The sequence below is a fragment of the Bos mutus genome, chromosome 3, assembly GCF_027580195.1.
Source record: "Bos mutus isolate GX-2022 chromosome 3, NWIPB_WYAK_1.1, whole genome shotgun sequence".
NCBI lineage: Eukaryota > Metazoa > Chordata > Mammalia > Artiodactyla > Bovidae > Bos > Bos mutus.
The window spans coordinates 50034267-50056946 of record NC_091619.1 but is presented as its reverse complement, the minus strand read 5'-3'; the positions used below and the strand labels follow the sequence as shown (position 1 = coordinate 50056946).

The 22680-nt window shown below is 40.8% G+C and overlaps 1 protein-coding gene across 3 annotated transcripts in view; it reads right to left on the bottom strand.

The window, feature by feature from the left end:
• Window positions 1-22680, bottom strand: part of TGFBR3 (transforming growth factor beta receptor 3) — a 209241-nt gene that overhangs the window by 173292 nt on the left and 13269 nt on the right. For 2 of the 3 annotated variants that reach the window (XM_070367695.1, XM_070367697.1), the window contains exon 2: window positions 4001-4180. In XM_070367695.1, the coding sequence (XP_070223796.1) occupies window positions 4001-4088 (88 nt within the window). In that variant the 5' untranslated portion in view covers window positions 4089-4180. Of the gene's footprint in view, window positions 1-4000; window positions 4181-6903; window positions 7037-22680 lie in introns of all 3 variants that reach the window. The other variant, XM_070367696.1, reaches the window with a different exon arrangement.

Below are 22680 nucleotides of genomic sequence, written 5' to 3'. Positions count from 1 at the left end.
TTACCGAGGCTCCTGGGAACACAGCCCTACCTAACGCTGGCCAGCCACGGAGGCAGCAGTTAATATTTTTTAAAGATGTGTAGTGGAACAGTTTTTAAAGTGAAAACTTAGTGAAGCTTAAGCCCACAGGAGCAAGTATTTACATTTTTTAACTTTCCATTTTCTTCAGATACATTCTAGGATTGAAGATAAGATAAAATTGATGATAAAAGCCTAAGGTAATTTCTAATCAGGTGGCATTAGGGTCCCTACACAGCTCTTGTTCAGGACCATGGGCCTCCCTCCGCACAGTGCTGTACAAGAACGAAGGAACACGGGAGGGAAGGAAAAGTGCGAGTTTTGTCAAAGCAACCGCTAACACAGGGATGTGGCTTGCTTCCTTCACCCTCAGCCACAAGCAGAGAAGGAAGGCTTTCAATGAAGGCCCACACGCAGGCATCTACTATTCCAACTCAGGCTCATTTTATGTGCTGTGCTGTGCTTGTCTCCTCCCTGGCTACATATCTAAAGGAAGCCTTCACCACTTCTGCTGGCAAGAACTCTATAATAGAGCTTCACAGCCGTGTCCGCGGAATAAGAATACAAACAAAGAAGGCTCGTTACTTGAGGGTCCTTTCACTCTGATGAATTACATACGTCTCCCCTAAGAACAAAGGGGTTTAACCTGGTTCCAGGATGCCTCATTGGTGGCTACTCATCTGGTGTTGAATCAATCAAGTGAAGAGGTTCATTCATTCCACACTGAGGGTCTCCTACATAGAGTTCTAGTGGACTGGTGGATGGGCTGGATTTTACAGCCAAACCGCCTCACTCTGCCACTTACTAGTTACTGAGTCTCAGTTTTCTTGTGAGGAAAAATGCAGATGACGATAATAATATTAATACCACCTCACAGTGTTCTTTCATAAAGACAAAATTAGCTGGCAGAGAGCAAGCCTGAGCTAAATGTCAGCCTACGTGCCAGGCACCGTGGCCTTTGTGGCCAAGGAGGCCACATTCTTAGCCTTACTTTCTGAGGCTGCAGTTTGAATTCTAAGATTTAACAATGCATGCTTTTGACTACAGGGGGATGGAAGAAGAGAGAATCCAAACCTCAGAATGAAATCCACAGCTTTGTTCTGACATTTAAGGTCCTCTATAATCCACCCCCATCCTTCCTTCTAAACAGATATCCTCTACATACCCAAGCAGCTGTCTGGGTCATCTGTTCCTTAAAACAACATCAAGAGCCTTCCTGACAGTCTAATGGTTAAGACTCCACACGTTTATTGCAAAGGGAGCAGGTTTGATCCCTGATCAGAGAACTAAGATCCCATATGCTGCATAGAACAGTCAAAAAAGGCAAAAACAGACAAACAGAAAAAAACAATATCAGACACCTAAGTGCCACTGTTCTCCCCCTCTGCTCACCCTCAATGCCTTCCTCTTGCTTAAGTCATCCTGGTCTTCAAAACATAGCTTAAGACATAGACTTCTACAGAGCCTTCCCCAGCTCCTCTAACCCACCCTTCTGACCTCTCTGAGGTCATCTAGCTTTTACTCACCATGCACTGATTATTTTGTTACATGGTTATATTCTATATGCGTAACTAAAGTTCAAGCAACTCGAAGGATGAATCTTACATCTCTGTGTATATCCCTAAGTGCTCTGTCTCTGCAAACCTTTCAATATCACAGTAACCCAAGTCTATGCCATGACTAGTAATGCTGAAGAAGCTGAACGGTTCTATGAAGACCTACAAGACCGTCTAAAACTAACACCCAAAAAAGATATCCTTTTCATTATAGGGGACTGGAATGCAAAAGTAGAAAGTCAAGAAATATCTGGAGTAACAGGCAAATTCGGCCTTGGAGTACAGAATGAAGCAGGGCAAAGGCTAATAAGAGTTTTGCCAAGAGAACACACTGGTCATAGCTAACACCCTCTTCCAACAACACAAGAGAAGATGCTACAGAAGGACATCACCAGATGGTCAACACCGAAATCAGAGTGATTATATTCTTTGCAGCCACAGATGGAGAAGCTCTATACAGTCAGCAAAAACAAGACTGGGAGCTGACTGTGACTCAGATCATGAACACCTTATTGCCAAATTTAGGTTTAAACTGAAGAAAGTAGGGAAAACCACTAGACCATTCAGCTATGACCTAAACCAAATCCCTTATGATTATACAGTGGAAGTGACAAATAGATTCAGAGAATTAGATCTGATAGAGTGCCTGAAGAGCTATGGACGGAGGTTCGTGACACTGTACGGGAGGAAGTGATCAAGACCATCCCCAAGAAAAAGAAATGCAAAAAGGCAAAATGGTTGTCTAAGGAGGCCTTACAAATAGCTGTGAAGAGAAGAGAAGCCAAAGGCAAAGGAGAAAAGGAAAGATATACCCATCTGAATGCAGAGTTCCAAGGAATAGCAAGGAGAGATAAGAAAGCCTTCCTCAGTGATCAGTGCAAAGAAATAGAGGAAAACAATAGAATGGGAAAGACTAGAGATCTCTTCAAGAAAATGAGAGATACCAAGGGAATATTTCATGCAAAGATGGGCACAATAAAGAACAGAAATGGTATGCGCCTAACAGAAGCAGAAGATATTTCTCTTTTTTTTTTCTACTACTTTTTAATGAGATTTTAATTAAGATCACTTTTAATGTACCAGCTAAAAGGCAAATAATTTTTCAATCATGAGACAAAGTGAAACTGCTGGTAGAGAGAATGGGCAGTTCAAATTCACACACCAGCATTCAAAAAAGCTTTCCCTCGAGATATTTGCAACAAGGGGGTCATTCTTTCTGCTTTCCAATCTGATAAACCAAGTTTTACAAAGTGACTTCCACTCAGTCTGCCTACATGTGACTCCTGGTCTGAGTCAATTGAAGCCTTAATGGTGGTCCAGCTTCTTCAGTATACCACAGAGGTGAATACCAGAGTTGTTACTAAGTGAGCTCATAAACTAAGAATATCCTTATTCATTGTTAATCTACAATTGTAGCACACTCAATGCATGCTTATTATTATCACTCTCATGCCGTCTCCGGGGTCACACAGAGTCGGACACGACTGAAGTGACTTAGCAGCAGCAGCATGTCATCTGTACGTGCAATTCAACAGTCAAAACCAAGAAGCTAATCATTTTTTAAGTCAATGTGTGTCTTCTCAAGGCCAGCCAGTTTTCAGAACTGGCCCAACAAATTAGCTCTAATATAGCTCATTACAAAGGAGACTCAAAGCAAATTATAACAAAATAGAGCAAATTAAGTTTCTAAATTTGTTAAGTAACCCTGACTGCCTACACTAAGATGTTGATGTGAGGGATCTGATACTCTTATTTAAGGAACAGTGTTCCAACCAAACCATTTGCTTCTTCTCATCTACAATCTCACATTCTGATGGCTTCTAGAAAGCACAGTATATTTCTGTACTTTTTAATTTTTATATTTTGTTTTGTTTCTGACCACACCACATAACTTATGGGATCCCAGGTCTCCAATCCAGGCCCTCAGCAATCACTGGACTGCTAGGGAATCCCCTCGGTAGTTTTTAAAAAGTTACATCCTAAAGATACCTGAAATAGGCAAAATTAAACATTTCCTAAGTAGTCTGTGCTAGCAGTGTCACCTCTATATAAAAGATCTATTTACTTTACAATAAAGAACCAAAGGGTTTTCTTGAAATTCTTACTTAGGACAAGAAAGTAAATGTAATCTCTGCATGTAACAAACTTAAGTGGGTTTAAACAACATATGTCTTCTCTAGCCACCTCCACACTGAAGGTTAGTTAGGTATCTGCGTCACCAACGTTCGAATATCTAGCACCAGTGTAGTAAGACATAATACAGACAAACACATGATGTATCTGTACAGGAGTCAAGTATTTTATTCCTTGAAGAATGTAAATGCTCAAGCTCTGCATAAATATCACATATTCTAAATTTTTCTAGACTGAGGAAAAATATACCCAAAAGAACATAATGAACATGCAATTTGTATTATGCAACTTACCTGCGGCTGCTAAGCAGGAACTCATTAAGGCAAACATGACAATCACACAATGAGAAGTCATTTTTATTTCTCCAAAAGTGTGTCCCATTCAGTCACCTCAGCCTGTAGTTCTTCAGATTATAGACAATCTTTGCAAATCAAAAGTGGCTTTAAAATCCTTCTTTCCAATTTTCAAATTGCCTGTAAAAATACAAATTTGAAGAAGAAAACTTAATGCAGGAATTTCTGTTCATGAGTACATATTGAAGTAAAATGAAGAATTCCTAAAAAGTATAAGAAATTTACCTTAAAAGATGACTAGACAGCCCTCAAGCAAACTGGTGGGGAGGGGGGAGCAGTAATTACCAAATAAAGATTTTTACAGCAAATACTTTTGCAAATACATGTTTGCTTTGATGTTTTAAATCTTTGGTTTTATAGTAAAGTTTCAAGAGTATAGAATAAAATCAAGGTACACCTAAACATAACATCATCAGTTATGTTGGAACACTAATCAATGACACTTAATAAGTGAACTTCAGCAAAAAAAAAAAAGACCAACTCTGGTTAGAACTCAATCTAAGATGCAAACCATTATATATAGCATAGATAAACAACAACATCCTACATAAAGCATATATAAAAATATATAATTTATATTTTTTAATTTTTATTTTATAAATTTTTTTAATATTTTTTATCAACATCCTATGATAAAGCATACTGGAAAAGAATGTGAAAAAGAATATATATGTGTATAACCAAATCACTTTGCTATATAGCAGAATTTAACAAAAAATTGTAAATCAATTATATTTCAATAAAATTTTTAAAAAGAACTCAATGTAATGTTATAGTGACAGACCTATCATAAGGATCAAATTAAAACATTAATTTAGAATCAACCTGAAAACATAAGGAACCATTAAAAAGCAAAATTCTTATTTCAACTGTTCGCCAACATTTTAGCATGTGAAAACTTGTCTCTCAACTCCATCTGAGACTATCTGGTTACTTGACTAGAGGATCCAAGAGGCTTTTTTAAAACTTTTCCTATCTAGAGCCTTGAAATGACAAGTTTTATGAAGGTGGGATTAACTGGAATATCCTCTGATGACCCTAAAAATTACCTCATTTAGATACTGCAACATACTGATAAATTTTCCAACCTTATCTCCCTGAGTCTGGAACAACCCATAGAAGCTGCAATTCAACAAACATTTATTGAGCACCTACTATGTTCCAGGTGTTGCGTAAGGACATGATTCCTGGTGTCAGGAATAAAAACTATCTGACAACTGGATAAAACTATGAAAGACCCTGCCTGATCTAAGCTTTGGACACGGCAGTATCCCAAGTTTCTAGGATCCACCTCAAACAGCTAGAGACTGCAGCCCTGTTACCCAGAGCCAGAAAAATGCATCCCCAGAAACAGCATGCTACCTTCAGACACAAAGCTAGTTTGGGCACTTGCAGACACAGTACAAATATATTAAAAAAATGGCAAAACAAGTTTGAATTAAATGTTTTTAATTCACTGCATCAAGTGTGAAGAGAAAGATATTTTAAATGCATCTTAGCCTTGGAGAAGGAAAAAAATAGGGTGATTGGGGTACAGTGGTAGGAGAGGGCGGAAACCTTTTCAGTGAACTCCCTTTTGGGTTTTACAAGTATTACCTACCCAGCAATAACAATAATGTTCGAATTTCAAAGATAATTTTTATATATGCTTTAAAACTGAACTATTACATATGCAGGAGGCACTGTGGTCCAGTCTTCGTAGGAAAATGGTTTTAAAAACCTAGTATGAGTAAAATACAGATTAGAGTAGCAGTAAAAGGTCTGCACAGGTGTGAATCCACTCTGCCACCTCCCAAATGAGTGATGTCAACCTGGACACTCTGCATGGATGAAAATTCCTACAAACTATTGTGAGGATTAAATGAGTTAACATAGATACATTGTTTAGAACAGTGCCTAGCTCATAATAAGCAATGAATAAATGTTAGCTATTATTATCATTACTGGTCCATTCCCTTTGAGGTATATTTGAACCAAAAAAGCAGAAAAATTAGGGTATAGCTATTTGCATAATTTTTAGCTACTGAAAAATCAGTTTAACTTTTTGTTTACTGCAAAATAAACATTACAATGGACACCAAAAGGAATAAGCTAAAGAGCAGATCACTAAGAAAACAAAGTTATCAAGCAAAATGAGGCACAGTTCATTGGTGGCACAATGGTCTTATTTCAAAAACTGACTAAATTATAGACATAACTCTGGACACCATAAAATTGTTTCCAATCATTGCTTAAAGTGATTGCTACCATAACTCCACATCACCTCAGGTGTAATGGAAGTCTCCTCGGTTACCTTAAAAATCAATGACAAAAAAAAAAAAAAAATCAATGACAGCAAAGAGAATTTGTCCCTATTTTTTGCCCTTCAAAATATTAGATTTCCTGAATGGATGGATAAGGAAAACTCTAGAAGAACATGTTATTTCAACAAATACTAAAAGGGCAACTTTTATAAAGCAAAACCCTATAAGGAGATCTCAGAAGATGACTTCCCAGAGGATTTTTATGGTGCACACAAACTACATAACCAGCACGAGGCTTGTAGGAATATTTAATAAACTTGTGTCACCCCCTGCCTTCAGCTGCAGAGGGTCTGTGGGGCTGTGCACATTAATCCAGGGCTTAAACCAAGTCTGAATGAACCTGGGAAAGAAAGGCAAACAGTTCTATTAAAAATATAGACTGCAAATTGCTGACAAGAATATTGGGTAATTATTAAAATGCAGCAATTACAGATATAATAGAGCCAAGCTAAACAGTTTGATGCCCAAAGGCAAACCACAGCAAGTTTACACCGGATCTTAAAACATCTCCGAGGAAGTCCAAGACAAGTTGAAACTTACACACTGCTGCTTCGAACAAAGAAGGAGCTTTTCTTCTTTTAGCTTAAAAGTACCTCCACAATGTAACTTGTTCAAAAGAGAAAATAAACTGCAGAGAGTTTTTGTCTAATCTCCCCAATGTGGTGACAGGATCCTAAGGCAAAGGAGAATAAAAAGGGAAGTGTGTCATTCCATTCATTATAACTCCAGTTTTGGCCAAGACTTGCACATATCAGTGGCTGAACACACAACCTGGGGATCAGTTTCCTAACAGAAGAACACAGGATGATCAAAAGCTTCGAAAAAGTCACAGATCTGAAACAAAACTAGGGAATTACCGATTCTTTTCCTTTTCTGAGGTTATATACTCACACTCAATCTGAGGTCTCACACTCAGTCTGCACAGATCAGATACTCAACCACCCTGGTTTTCTGACCTCTCTGTATCTCTTTGGACTTTAAGAACAAATAGCTTTCTTTAGAAATATAAATAGGGTGCTCAAAATCTTAAAAGAACAATTTGAAAGATACTGTGAAACAGTCATTTTGCCCACATTTCAAAGTAATGTATTCCATTCAAAGGGTACCAAAACTTATAGTATCCACAAATGAACAAAAAATAATTCTGAGTGAGACCTTAATGGAGTTTTTTTTAAATGAATGTGATACTAATTCTTCTAATTTCCCCTGAGTCTATTTCTAAGGTCATTAAACTTATTGCATTGCCCCACATTCTCTAGTGATACAAGGAGTTCACAGGGAAAGACCAGGATAAGCTGAAAACCCCTACCCAAATGAGTCCTGAAATACATCATGGTTTTTTGAACCAATATTCAAAAGGAATTGGTTGGGAACGATTAGTATTCCCTGGGTTGATAAGGAATTTTTTTAAGTGCAAACCTTGCTCTATCTTAGAGGGAAAACGTGGTGAAACAATGCCTGGCAATAAGCTAACAGCCAGCAAAAAAGATTACTAACTTCCCCTTAGATAGCTAACAGAGTGGCTAAGAACATGAGATTATTCAAAATTGGAACCTACAATTAGCTTCCACCCAATCAGTTTCTCAATTAAAAGAATTAGCCTGCTAAAGATAACATGAACAGCTTTTAAACTTAGATGAGCTCAACAGAATTCATGGATGAAGAGAAGCCCAATCTCCAAGACCAGCACTTGACCAAAATATTAACAATAAGGCAGAGTCAAGACTAGAAACAGGGTCTTCCCATGACAGCACTCTAACTGACCTGAAGTTCCAGGTCAGTTGCCACAAACTAGGAAGCGTTTTCTCTCCCTCAGTGCTCAATCTCTGGAAACAGAATGTTTTCTCCAAGAGAGAGAAGCTTGCCATAGCTGCCATCAGACATCAGTACTTCCATGTTGACATGTGCACCTTGCACAAATCATTACTGATCACAAACTAAGACTTGACTTCAGGACTATGGGTGGTGGTCATAATAAATAAACAGTCCTTGGTGATGCTGTATGACTCAAGTTCTTTGAAGATAAAGCACAAATCTTTGCATTGTCATATCTTAACACTGTGACTGTTCAGCCCCCAATATGGAAAATATTCAACAAATGTGAAGATCTTAAAGATGTGTATATTGACTGGAATAAAAAATGACCCACTCCCTAAACCCAAATAGAAAATAACACCTGATTTTCTGGTCCTTCAGCATGAAAACGTTTTCTAGCAGATCATTAAAATGTTTCTAGTTTGCCATTTAAGTGAATTTTTTGGAGAAAGGTATACTGTTAAGTCTGCAAATGGTTAAATAAAAGCTGGTAGAAGAACTGCTCTGATGGATATTCAACATGTTATTCAGGGGATTTAGAAAAAAGGCAGGATGGATGACATCAATATATAGCTTGGCAGCCTGAAAAAAGGGGTGTACAGGATACAGAACAGATACTACTGTTTGATGATATTTGGATGCCCTTTAAGACCTGTACAGCATCGGACCTTGCTTCTATCACCAGTCACATCCACAGCTGGGTATTCTTTTTGCTTTGGCTCCATCCCTTCATTCTTTCTGGAGTTATTTCTCCACTGATCTCCAGTAGCATATTGGGCACCTACTGACATGGGGAGTTCCTCTTTCAGAATCCTATCATTTTGCCTTTTCATACTGTTCATGGGGTTCTCATGGCAAGAATAATGAAGTGGTTTGCCATTCCCTTCTCCAGTGGACCACATTCTGTCAGATCTCTCCACCATGACCCGCCCATCTTGGGTTGCCCCACAGGCATGGCTTAGTTTCATTGAGTTAGACAAGGCTGTGGTCCTAGTGTGATTAGATTGACTAGTTTTCTGTGAGTATAGTTTCAGTGTGTCTGCCCTCTGGGGAGGCCTTACTAATAGTTGTGAAAAGAAGAGAAACGAAAACCAAAGGAGAAAAGGAAAGATAGAAGCATCTGAATGCAGAGTTTCAAAGAATAGCAAAAAGAAGATGAGAAAGCCTTCCTCAGCAATCAATGAAAAGAAATAGAGGAAAACAACAGAATGGGAAAGACTAGAGATCTCTTCAAGAAAATTAGAGATACCAAGGGAACACTTCATGCAAAGATGGGCTCAATAAAGGACCAAAATGGTATGGACCTAACAGAAGCAGAAGATATTAAGAAGAGGTGGCAAGAATACACAGAAGAACTGTACAAAAAAGATCTTAACAACCCAGATGATGGTGTGATCACTCACCTAGAGCCAGATATCCTGGAATGTGAAGTCAAGTGGGCCTTAGAAAGCATCACTATGAACAAAGCTAGTGGAGGTGACAGAGTTCCAGTTGAGCTCTTTCATATCCTGAAAGATGATGCTGTGAAAGTGCCGCACTCAATATGCCAGCAAATGTGGAAGACTCAGCAGTGGCCACAGGACTGGAAAAAGTCAGCTTTCATTCCAATCCCAAAGAAAGGCAATGCCAAAGAATGCTCAAACTACCGCACTATTGCACTCATCTCACATGCTAGTAAAGTAATGCTCAAAATTCTCCAAGCCAGGCTTCAGCAATACGTGAACTGTGAACTTCCTGATGTTCAAGCTGGTTTTAGAAAAAGCAGAGGAACCAGAGATCAAATTGCAAACATCCGCTGGATCATGGAAAAAGCAAGAGAGTTCCAGAAAAACATCTATTTCTGCTTTATAGACTATGCCAAAGCCTTTGACTGTGTGGATCACAATAAACTGTGGAAAATTCTGAAAGAGATGGACATACCAGACCACCTGACCTGCCTCTTGAGAAATCTGTATGCAGGTCAGGAAGCAACAGTTAGAACTGGACATGGAACAACAGACTGGTTCCAAATAGGAAAATGAGTACGTCAAGGCTGTATATTGTCACCGTGCTTATTTAACTTCTATGCAGAGTACATTATGAGAAATGCTGGACTGGAAGAAACACAAGCTGGAATCAAGATTGCTGGGAGAAATAACAATAACCTCAGATATGCAGATGACACCACCCTTATGGCAGAAAGTGAAGAGGAACTCAAAAGCCTCTTGATGAAAGTGAAAGTGGGGAGTGAAAAAGTTGGCTTAAAGCTCAACATTCAGAAAACGAAGATCATGGCATCTGGTCCCATCACTTCATGGCAAATAGATGGGGAAACAGTGGAAACAGTGGCAGACTTTATTTTTCTGGGCTCCAAAATCACTGCAGATGGTGACTGCAGCCATGAAATTAAAAGACACTTACTCCTTGGAAGGAAAGTTATGACCAACCGAGATAGCATATTCAAAAGCAGAGACATTACTTTGCCAACAAAGGTTCGTCTAGTCAAGGCTATGGTTTTTCCTGTGGTCATGTATGGATGTGAGAGTTGGACTGTGAAGAAGGCTGAGTGCCGAAGAATTGATGCTTTTGAACTATGGTGTTGGAGAAGACTCTTGAGAGTCCCTTGGACTGCAAGGAGATCCAACCAGTCCATTCTGAAGGAGATCAGCCCTGGGATTTCTTTGGAGGGAATGATGCTGAAGCTGAAACTCCAGTACTTTGGCCACCTCATGCGAAGAGCTGACTCACTGGAAAAGACTCTGATGCTGGGAGGGATTGGGGGCAGGAGGAGAAGGGGATGACAGAGGATGAGATGGCTGAATGGCATCACTGACTCGATGGACGTGAGTCTCAGTGAACTCCGGGAGTTGGTGAGGGACAGGGAGGCCTGGCGTGCTGTGATTCATGGGGTCGCAAAAGAGTTGGACACGACTGATCGACTGAACTGAACTAAGACCTTTACACAGAGACAGCAAAACCACCTTACTGAGTCACAGCAGCAACTCTCCCATATCTCTATAACACAGAGAAACTGGCTAATCCCAAATCCCCATTTTTAGACAGACTTGGTACAAAGAGGGCAAAAGTCCTGGATGTGGATAAGAAATCTTTGGAATTGCATCAAAGTATAATCAATATTCAATAAATATTTACTATGAGGAGCTGGGCACTGTTAAAGATATCAAAGATATTGCAGGGAATAAAGGAGCCAAAAATCCTGCCTTCATGGTGCTTATATTCTAGTAAAAGTAACACCATCTACTACATTAGGCAAGAATTCAATTTCCTGAGCCTCATTTCTCCCTTCAATAAATCTTTATTGCTTATTGTATGCCAGGCAATGGGAATATAATGGCCACAAAAAGAGACATATTTTTTGCCCTCGTAGGTTTAAAGTGTGGTGGGATAACCAGCAAATAATCACCAAAAAATGTAACTATAGGCTATGATAAGAGCTCTTTAAAAAAGTATCACCACTTGAAGGATAAGTAAAGATTTAAAAGCTCTGGTGAAGGATAACATTACAGATAAAGGAACCATTACAAGTCACTGATGCTGAAGGGAGCATGGCTGCAGAGTCAACAGGAAGGAAAAGGAACAGGTTCAAGAAAGAGTTTAAGCAGGAAAGTGCCATGATCCCAGTAGGTTTTTAAAGTTTCCATGGTACGGGCAATGTGGAAAACACTATGGGGGTTGTTTAGTTGCTCAGTTGTGTCCAACTCTTTGCAAGCCCATGAACTATAGCCTGCCAGGCTCCTCTGGCCATGGAATTTTCCAGGCAAGAATACTGGAGTGGGCTGCCATTTCCTCTCCAGGGGATCTTCCTGACCCAGGGATTCAACCTGCATCTCCTGCATTGCAGGTGGTCTCCTCCATCTCCTGCATTGCTAGTAGATTCTTTACCACTGAGCCACCAGGGAAGCCCATGTGGAAAACAGCTGGAGGCTTCTCAAAAAACTAAAAATAGAACTACCATATGATCCAGCAATTCCACTTCTGGGTATATATCTGCTGCTGCTGCTGCCAAGTCGCTTCAGTCATATCCGACTCTGTGCGACCCCATAGACGGCAGCCCACCAGGCTCCCCCGTCCCTGGGATTCTCCAGGCAAGAACACTGGAGTGGGTTGCCATTTCCTTCTCCAATGCATGAAAGTGAATAGTGAAAGTGAAGTCGCTCAGTCGTGTCCAACTCTTAGTGACCCCATGGACTACAGCCTACCAGACTCCTCCATCCATGGGATTCTCCAGGCAAGAGGACTGGAGTGGGGTGCCATTGCCTTCTCCGGGGTATATATCTAAAGGAAGTTAAATCACTGCAAAAGAGATATTTGCAACCCCACGTTCACTGCAGCATTATTTACAGTAGCCAAGACATGGAAACAAACTACATGTCCACAGATGGATGACTGGATAAAGAAAATGTGGTGTGTCTGTAATGGAATATTACTCAGCCACAAAAGAAGGAAATCCTGCCATTTGCAATAAAACTGATAGATCTCGTAGTCAAGATGCTAAGTGAAGTAAGTCAGAGAAAGACAAATACTATATGAGCTCACTTATCTGTGAAATCTAAAAAACTGAACTCTTGGGAACAGAGACCAGATTGGTATTGCCAAAAGCGGGAGTGAACGGTAGAGGAAATGGGTGAATGTAGACAAAAGGTACAAACTTCCAGTTATCTAAATAAGTCCTGGGGATAGCATGTACAACATGACGACTGTAGTTAACAATATTGTACATTTGAAAGTCAGTAAGAATCAATCTTAAAAGTTAACACAAGTTATAAAAAAGCTGTTAACTATGTGAGGTAATGGATGTTAACTAAACTTACTATGGTAATCATTGTGCAATATACAAATCATTATGTTGTATTTTATGCAATGTTATGTGTGAATTATATCTCAATAAAATGGAAAAAAATTAATTAAAAATAAATAAAGACTTTTCTGGGTACCATGTGGGGAACACACCAAGGGAGCCCAGAGTGCTAAGATGATCAGTTAAAACTCTGATAACAGTCAGACAAGAAAGGTGGTTTAGATTAGAATGGAACCTCAGTTTCTTCATTTGTAAGAAAATAAACTAAAGAAAGCTGAGCACTGAAGAAATGATGCTTTTGAACTGTGGCATTGGAGAAGACTCTTAAGAGTCCCTTGGACTGCAAGGAGATCAAACCAATCAATCCTAAAGGAAATCAGTCCTGAATATTCATTGGAAGGACTGATGCTGAAGCTGAAACTGCAATACTTTGGCCACCTGATGTGAAGAACTGACGTATTGGAAAAGACCCTGATGCTGGGATAGATTGAAGGCAGGAAGAGAAGAGGATGACAGAGGATGAGATGGTTGGATGGCATCACTGACTCAATGGATATGAGTTTGAGCAAGTTCCAGGAGTTGGTGATGGACAGGGAAGTCTGGCATGCTACAGTCCATGGGGTCACAAAGAGTCGGACATGACTGAGCGACTGAACCGAACTGAAACTAACCTTACCTACATCAAAGTGTGGTAACAAGGAATCAAATGAAATTGTACATGCAACAGCACAAAAGCTGTATTACTTATCATTAGCAGCTTGTTTCTACCAAAGGGAATTATTATCCTGGAGCCTAAGATTAAGTAAAGTCTCAATATTCTGTGCCTGCCAGTGGAAAGGAAAAAAGAAGGATCACTCTTGAGTTACCTGGGCTTCCCTGGTGGTTCAGACAGTACAGAACCTGCCTGCTAATGCAGGAGATGTAGGTTCGACCCCTGGGTCAGGAAGATCTCCTGGAGAAGGAATGGCTATCCAACCCAGTATTCTTGCCTGGAGAATTCCATGGACAGAGGAGCCTGGTAGGCTACAGTCCGTAGGGTCCTAAAGAGTTGGACCCAACTGACCAACTAGCACTTTTACTTTTCACTTCACTCTTGAGCTACCTATACTTGTAGGTAGGAATTCTACATCAGATCAGATCAGATCAGATCAGTCACTCATCATGTCCGACTCTTTGGGACCCCATGAATCACAGCACGCTAGGCCTCCCTGTCCATCACCAACTCCTGGAGTTCACTGAGACTCACGTCCATCGAGTCAGTGATGCCATCCAGCCATCTCATCCTCTGTCGTCCCCTTCTCCTCCTGCCCCCAATCCCTCCCAGCATCAGAGTCTTTTCCAGTGAGTCAACTCTTCGCATGAGGTGGCCAAAGTACTGGAGTTTCAGCTTTAGCATCATTCCTTCCAAAGAAATCCCAGGGCTGATCTCCTTCAGAATGGACTGGTTGGATCTCCTTGCAGTCCAAGGGACTCTCAAGAGTCTTCTCCAACACCACAGTTCAAAAGCATCAATTGTTTGGCACTCAGCCTTCTTCACAGTCCAACTCTCACATCCATACATGACCACAGGAAAAACCATGGCCTTGACTAGACGGACCTTTGTTGGCAAAGTAATGTCTCTGCTTTTGAATATGCTATCTAGGTTGGTCATAACTTTTCTTCCAAGGAGTAATCGTCCTTTAATTTCATGGCTGAAGTCACTATCTGCAGTGATTTTGGAGCCCAGAAAAATACAGTCTGACACTGTTTCCACTGTTTCCCCATCTATTTCCCATGAAGTGATGGGACCGGATGCTATGATCTTCGTTTTCTGAATGTTGAGCTTTAAGCCAACTTTTTCACTCTCCACTTTCACTTTCATCAAGAGGCTTTTGAGTTCCTCTTCACTTTCTGCCATAAGGGTGGTGTCATCTGCATATCTGAGGTTATGGATATTTCTCCCAGCAATCTTGATTCCAGCTTGTGTTTCTTCCAGTCCAGCGTTTCTCATGATGTACTCTGCATAGAAGTTAAATAAGTAGGGTGACAATATACAGCCTTGACGTACTCATTTTCCTATTTGGAACCAGTCTGTTGTTCCATGTCTAGTTCTAACTGTTGCTTCCTGACCTGCATACAGATTTCTCAAGAGGCAGGTCAGGTGGTCTGGTATTCCCATCTCTTTCAGAATTTTCCACAGTTTATTGTGATCCACACAGTCAAAGGCTTTGGCATAGTCTATAAAGCAGAAATAGATACTTTTCTGGAACTCTCTTGGTTTTTCCATGATCCAGCGGATGTTTGCAATTTGATCTCTGGTTCCTCTGCTTTTTCTAAAACCAGCTTGAACATCAGGAAGTTCATGGCTCACATATTGCTGAAGCCTGGCTTGGAGAATTTTGAGCATTACTTTACTAGCGTGTGAGATGAGTGCACTGTGCGGTAGTTTGAGCATTCTTTGGCATTGCCTTTCTTTGGGATTGGAATGAAAACTGACCTTTTCCAGTCCTGTGGCCACTGCTGAGTTTTCCACATTTGCTGGCATATTGAATGCAACACTTCCATAGCATCATCTCTCAGGATTTGGAATAGCTCAACTGGAATTCCATCACCTCCACTAGCTTTGTTTGTAGTGATGCTTTCCAAGGCCCACTTGACTTCACATTCCAGGATGTCTGGCTCTAGGTCAGTGATCACACCATCATGATTATCTGGGACGTGAAGATCTTTTTTGTACAGTTCTTCTGTGTATTCTTGCCATCTCTTCTTAATATCTTCTGCTTCTGTTAGGTCCATACCATTTCTGTCCTTTATCGAGCCCATCTTTGCATGAAATGTTCCCTTGGTATCTCTAATTTTCTTGAAGAGATCTCTAGTCTTTCCCATTTTGTTGTTTTCCTCTATTTCTTTGCATTGATCGCTGAGGAAGACTTTCTTATCTCTTCTTGCTATTCTTTGGAACTCTGCATTCAGATGTTTATATCTTTCCTTGCCTCCTTTGGTTTTCGCTTCTCTTCTTTTCACAGCTATTTGTAAGGCCTCCCCAGACAGCCATTTTGCTTTTTTGCATTTCTTTTCCATGGGGATGGTCTTGATCCCTGTCTCCTGTACAATGTTACGAACCTCGTTCCATAGTTCATCAGGCACTCTATTTATCAGATCTAGGCCCTTAAATCTATTTCTCACTTCCACTGTATAATCATAAGGGATTTGATTTAGGTCATACCTGAATGGTCTAGTGGTTTTCCCTACTTTCTTCAATTTAAGTCTGAATTTGGCAATAAGGAGTTCATGCTCTGAGCCACAGTCAGCTCCTGGTCTTTTTTCTGCTGACTGTATAGAGCTTCTCCATCTTTGGCTGCAAAGAATATAATCAATTTGATTTCGGTGTTGACCATCTGGTAATGTCCATGAATAGAGTCTTCTCTTGTGATGTTGGAAGAGGGTGTTTATTATGACCAGTGCATTTTCTTGGCAAAACTCTATTAATCTTTACCCTGCTTCATTCCATATTCCAAGGCCAAATTTGCCTGTTACTCCAGGTGTTTCTTGACTTCCTACTTTTGCATTCCAGTCCCCTATAGTGAAAAGGACATCTTTTTGGGTGTTAGTTCTAAAAGGTCTTATAGGTCTTCATAGAACCGTTCAACTTCAGCTTCTTCAGCGTTACTGGTTGGGGCATAGACTTGGATTACTGTGATATTGAATGGTTTGCCTTGGAAACGAACAGAGATCATTCTGTCGTTTTTGAGATTGCATCCAAGTACTGCATTCGGACTCTTTTGTTGACCATGATGGCCACTCCATTTCTTCTGAGGGATTCCTGCCTGCAGTAGTAGATATAATGGTCATCTGAGTTAAATTCACCCATTCCAGTCCATTTCAGTTCGCTGATTCCTAGAATGTCTACATTCACTCTTGCCATCTCTTGTTTGACCACTTGCAATTTGCCTTGATTCATGGACCTGACATTCCAGGTTCCTATGCAATATTGCTCTTTACAGCATCGGACCTTGCTTCTATCACCAGTCACATCCACAGCTGGGTATTCTTTTTGCTTTGGCTCCATCCCTTCATTCTTTCTGGAGTTATTTCTCCACTGATCTCCAGTAGCATATTGGGCACCTACTGACCTGGGGAGTTCCTCTTTCAGTATCCTATCATTTTGCCTTTTCATACTGTTCATGGGGTTCTCAAGGCAAGAACACTGAAGTGGTTTGCCATTCCCTTCTCCAGTGGACCACATTCTGTCAGATCTCTCCACCATGATCCGCCCATATTGGGTTGCCCCACGGGCATGGCTTAGTTTCATTGAGTTAGACAGGGCTGTGGTCCTAGTGTGATTAGATTGACTAGTTTTCTGTGAGTATGGTTTCAGTGTGTCTGCCCTCTGATGCCCTCTTGCAACACCTACCGTCTTACTTGGGTTTCTCTTGGGCGTGGGGTATCTCTTCAGGGCTGCTCCAGCAAAGCGCAGCCATTGCTCCTTACCTTGGACGAGGGGTATCTCGTCACCGCCACCCTTCCTGACCTTCAACGTGGGATAGCTCCTCTAGGCCCTCCTGCACCCGTGCAGCCAGACCCATTAAAAGAAGGCAGGCTGCACAGAGGGCACAAGAAGTACAGAGAAGCTGGGCTCTGTTCTCCTCTACCCCTCCAGGGCCTGGTCTACCCTCACTCCTGGCTAAGAGTGTAACCAACACATCTCTGGCCCCAGCAACCTTAATTTCCTAGGGACTGACCTTCAGTCAGTCCTTAAGAGCCCTCTGTCTATCCCAAGCACAAGAGATCTCACTGCCCAAGCAAAATACAGCATAAAGAGGAGGGTGGGCCTGGATACATCTCACGAGGTTGTAAAAGACCAGGTTTTGTTCAAGTTCAAATAAACTAGGACTGATATTTTTAACTCACCCTTGCAGTATTCCAAGAACTACCTTTCACATTTAATATTTCTGCATCTAAAGATTTCAGTTGCTTATAATTTTAAGCTAGAATTCACAGAGAACTATTCTTGGGGGTTCCAAATCTGGCTTACCCAGATGTATTACGTTGGACCAGTCATTTAGCCTCCATCACCCCCTCATCTGCAAAATAGGAATGATATTTTGATTGTAACATATGAGACAGAATATGGGCATGGTACCTAAAACAATATCTGGCCCACATAATACATTTTTTTTCCATCCAGTACTTTTTAAAAAAAGTAATAGTCATTGAAGTTTTTATAGTTAAAATACATCGTCTTTTAAAAAAAGGCAAACTACCAGTCACAGTATAATATAAACAGCAGTTTACATCAAAGTTTATATTAATTTTGGGATTAGACTTTGTCACCTAGAATTTCAGAAATTCCCTCCATCACCAAAAAGTAATGATTCTAAACCTAATACAAATGTCCTAAAGACAGTTATCATATTGCACTGCTGTTCCAAAAAGGCAGTAAAGCTACTGCCTCAACAGCTCTTGTATGAGTTACAAAGATCTGGCTGCATGGCCCTCCTCAGTTCTACCACAGGATTCCCAAATTAGCTTCAGGGGTTTAGCCAGGGGGCTTTGGAGCTCAGCCTGGCACTGCCACCAAACTAACCCAGATGCCTAGAGGGAAGAAACAGCTATCACCAAAGATCAGATCAGATCAGTCGCTCAGTCGTGTCCGACTCTTTGCGACCCCATGAATCACAGCACACCAGGCCTCCCTGTCCATCACAAACTCCCAGAGTTCACTGAGACTCGTGTCCATCGAATCAGTGATGCCATCCAGCCATCTCATTCTCTGTCATCCCCTTCTCCTCCTGCCCCCAATCCCTCCCAGCATTAGAGTCTTTTCCAATGAGTCAACTCTTCGCATGAGGTGGCCAAAGTACTGGAGTTTCAGCTTTAGCATCATTCCTTCCAAAGAAATCCCAGGGCTGATCTCCTTCAGGATGGACTGGTTGGATCTCCTTGCAGTCCAAGGGACTCTCAAGAGTCTTCCCCAACACCACAGTTCACCAAAAGGCTTTATTAAATCACAAAGTGGCAATCATTCCAGTCAAAGCACCACAGCTGAATATTCTCAGGTCCTAGCTTGCACCAAATCATTTAAAAAAGCTTTGGGATGGGACTTCTCTGGCAGTTGAAGGGCCAAGACCCCACACTTCCACTGCAGGCGGCGTGGGTTTGATCCCTAGTCAGGGAACTAACATTTCACATGCTGTGTGGCATGGCCGAAAAATAAATAAAAAGCGCTACATCTCCTAGACCTCCAACAGACTATTTTGTACAACATATATTAATTTACCAAAACATTTGATTCACATCTTTATATGCAGGGATTCTGCAAATATATGAATTCAGGATAAACACTCCAGCAATAAGGCTATTTTGCTAATCACAATTAAGCACATTTTTTTATTTCTCTCACTGGCTTCCAAGATAAAATTCTTTCTCTTGGGTGGGGATAATCCCTCAACAGATACATTTCTATTACTTAACTGATATTATTTGGTAAAAGGGTTCAGCAACCCAGGCTTGTGAAACATTAAGAATTAAAACCCTTTGATGGTTGCCCACTGCTGTCAGGATAAAGACCAAAACACTTTGCGTGGTTGCTGGATGTTGCCAACTTAGTCCCACCTCATCCTCTGCATGCTCCATCCACACTCGCCTTAATTTAGTTCTACAAAAGGGTCAAGTCCTTGCTTCCAGAAGTGACCTTCACTGTATTGGAATTCAATGACCCGCCATGGTTCCCCTAATTTCTAACATCTGCTGCTAAGTTGCTTCAGTCGTGTCCGACTCTGTGCGACCCCATAGATGGCAGCCCATCAGACTCCCCCATCCCTGGGATCCTCCAGGCAAGAATATTGGAGTGGGTTGCCATTTCCTTCTCCAATGCATGAAAGTGAAAGTGAAGTCGGTCAGTCGTGTCCGACTCCTAGTGACCCCATGGACTGCAGCCCACCAGGCTCCTCCATCCATGGGATTTTCCAGGCAAGCATACTGGAGTGGGTTGCCATTGCCTTCTCCAAATTTCTAACATCTAACATGGCCAATTTCTAACATCTTCAAGGCTTCAGGTCTCTGTATAAGCATTACTTCTTTAAGGAAGCCTCCTCTGATTCTCTTGAAATTAAACTTGGACACCTAGAATATAGTGCAGTCCACCCCCAAAGTAAATCTCCATGTAATTACTTCCTTCCAGGTGTGGCTTTCCTACTCATCTGTTCATTTCAGAAAGAGGGATGACAGTTGCCCTGGCTCACTTAGCATATAGAAGGCAAGCAGTGAAGGTACCATATGGATCTCAAGTATAAAATACTATCTTGTACATTACAATTAAAAGTAGTATTAAAAGAAGGTGAGTTATCAGAACATCTCTCAATAATAAATGAATGGTTTCCCTGGTGGCTCAGACAATAAAGAACCTGTCTGCAGTGGAGGAGCCTTGAGTTGGATCCCTGGGTTGGGAAGATCCCCTGGAGAAGGGAATGGCTACGCATCCAGTATTCTTGCCTGGAGTATTACATGGACAGAGGAGTCTAGCGGGCTACAGTCCAGGGGGTCGTAAAGAGTCGGACATGAGTGAGCAACTAACACTTTCACACTTTCTTTCACTTTCTAACTATTAAGAATTGTATTTTAAGAAAGACCCTATACCTCAGGCAGCCTCAAAGGAACAGCAGAGGCAAGAATTTGGATATCTACACATTTTACAAGCTCAGACAAGTCACTTCATTCTGGGCTTTAACTTTTCATCTTTAATATGAAGAGATTAAACAAGAAAATATTTTATTCTCTACCTTACTTATAATTGTCATTATAAGAGCTAAAAACTAATCCTGAATCTCTCCTATAAAATGAGACTTCAAATACACTTGTGCAAATGTGAAACACACGATCATGGAGTAGCTAGCAGGAATGACAACAAAACTGCGAAGTATTATCCTAGAAAAACATTCAACTTGACAATGTAAGTGTAAATAAAGTATTGATACTACATTTTTTAACACACAACTTATATAAACAAAAAATATTTAAATTATCTTCTAAGCAAGGCAAGAAATCACAAAACCTGAATTTTGTCAGATCTGCCTATTTCATCAAAATTGCCATTTTTATTCTACTCCTCAAACTCCATGAATTCTACTTGTTCTCCTCACCTCATTTCAAAAGTCACTTCTGATTACTCCCATCCCTCTGTAAACACTGTTTCCTTAACATTTTGTGTATAATTTGTTCCATGTTATCCTCTACTTAGAGCCAACTCAGAATGTTAGAAATAGATAACATTTACTCCAACCCTTTAATTTTGCAGATTAGCAAACCAAGAATTAAAAAGGCTCAATGACTGGTCCACTGATACACAGCTAGTTAGTAGCACAGCCAAGACTTGTCCACAGGCTGCTTTGTAATTATTCTGTGGTCATTCGTGTGATTCTACAACATTCGCCTTCCTATTAGAGGCTAACACCCTGCCCCCTTCTTTGGACCCTGCAAAATGTCTCAGTTACCATCTATGGGGCACCTACTCTGTTTTTCATAATTTCTCATTTCAACCTCTCAAAAACCCAAGGAGACAGATTTCTTTAACTTCATTTTATAGCGATACAAGTGAGGCTTAAGATGCTAAACTACCCCCAAGCTAGTAAATCCTGACACCAGGATTTGAGCCCAGGTCTGTCTGATTCCACAGCCTATGATCTTCACCACCAAACAGGAGCTTGTCTATTGTGGACACCAACCAAGTCCCACACAATCACTTTCTGATAGTGGCAGCTGGTTAGATCTGACATAAGGGAGAAGTTATTTTGTTTTGTAACCATGGAGGTGAGGCTCAATCAGCAGTTTATTTCATTCATTCATTATTTATTACCACCTACCAAGTACAAGAATTGCCAACATTCGCTGGATCATCAAAAAAGCAAGAGAGTTCCAGAAAAACATCTATTTCTGTTTTATTGACTATGTCAAAGCCTTTGACTGTGTGGATCACAATAAACTGTGGAAATTCTGAAAGAGATGGGAATACCAGAGCATCTGACCTCCAACAGTTAGAACTAGACATGGAACAACAGACTGGTTCCAAATAGGAAAAGGAGTACGTCAAGGCTGTATATTGTCACCCTGCTTATTTAACTTCTATGCAGAGTACATCATGAGAAACGCTGGGCTGGAAGAAGCACAAGCTGGAATCAAGATTGCCGGGAGAAATATCAATAACCTCAGATAAGCAGATGACACCACCCTTATGGCAGAAAGTGAAGAGGAACTAAAAAGCCTCTTGATGAAGGTGAAAGAGGAGAGTGAAAAAGTTGGCTTAAAACTCAAAATTCAGAAAACGAAGATCATGGCATCTGGTCCCATCACTTCATGGGAAATAGAAGGGGAAACAGTGGAAACAGTGTCAGACTGTATTTTTCTGGGCTCCAAAATCACTGCAGATGGTGACTGCAGCCATGAAATTAAAAGACACTTACTCCTTGGAAGGAAAGTTATGACCAACCGAGATAGCATATTCAAAAGCAGAGACATTACTTTGCCAACAAAGGTCCGTCTAGTCAAGGCCATGGTTTTTCCTGTGGTCATGTATGGATGTGAGAGTTGGACTGTGAAGAAGGCTGAGTGCTGAAGAATTGATGCTTTTGAACTATGGTGTTGGAGAAGACTCTTGAGAGTCCCTTGGACTGCAAGGAGATCCAACCAGTCCATTCTGAAGGAGATCAGCCCTGGGATTTCTTTGGAAG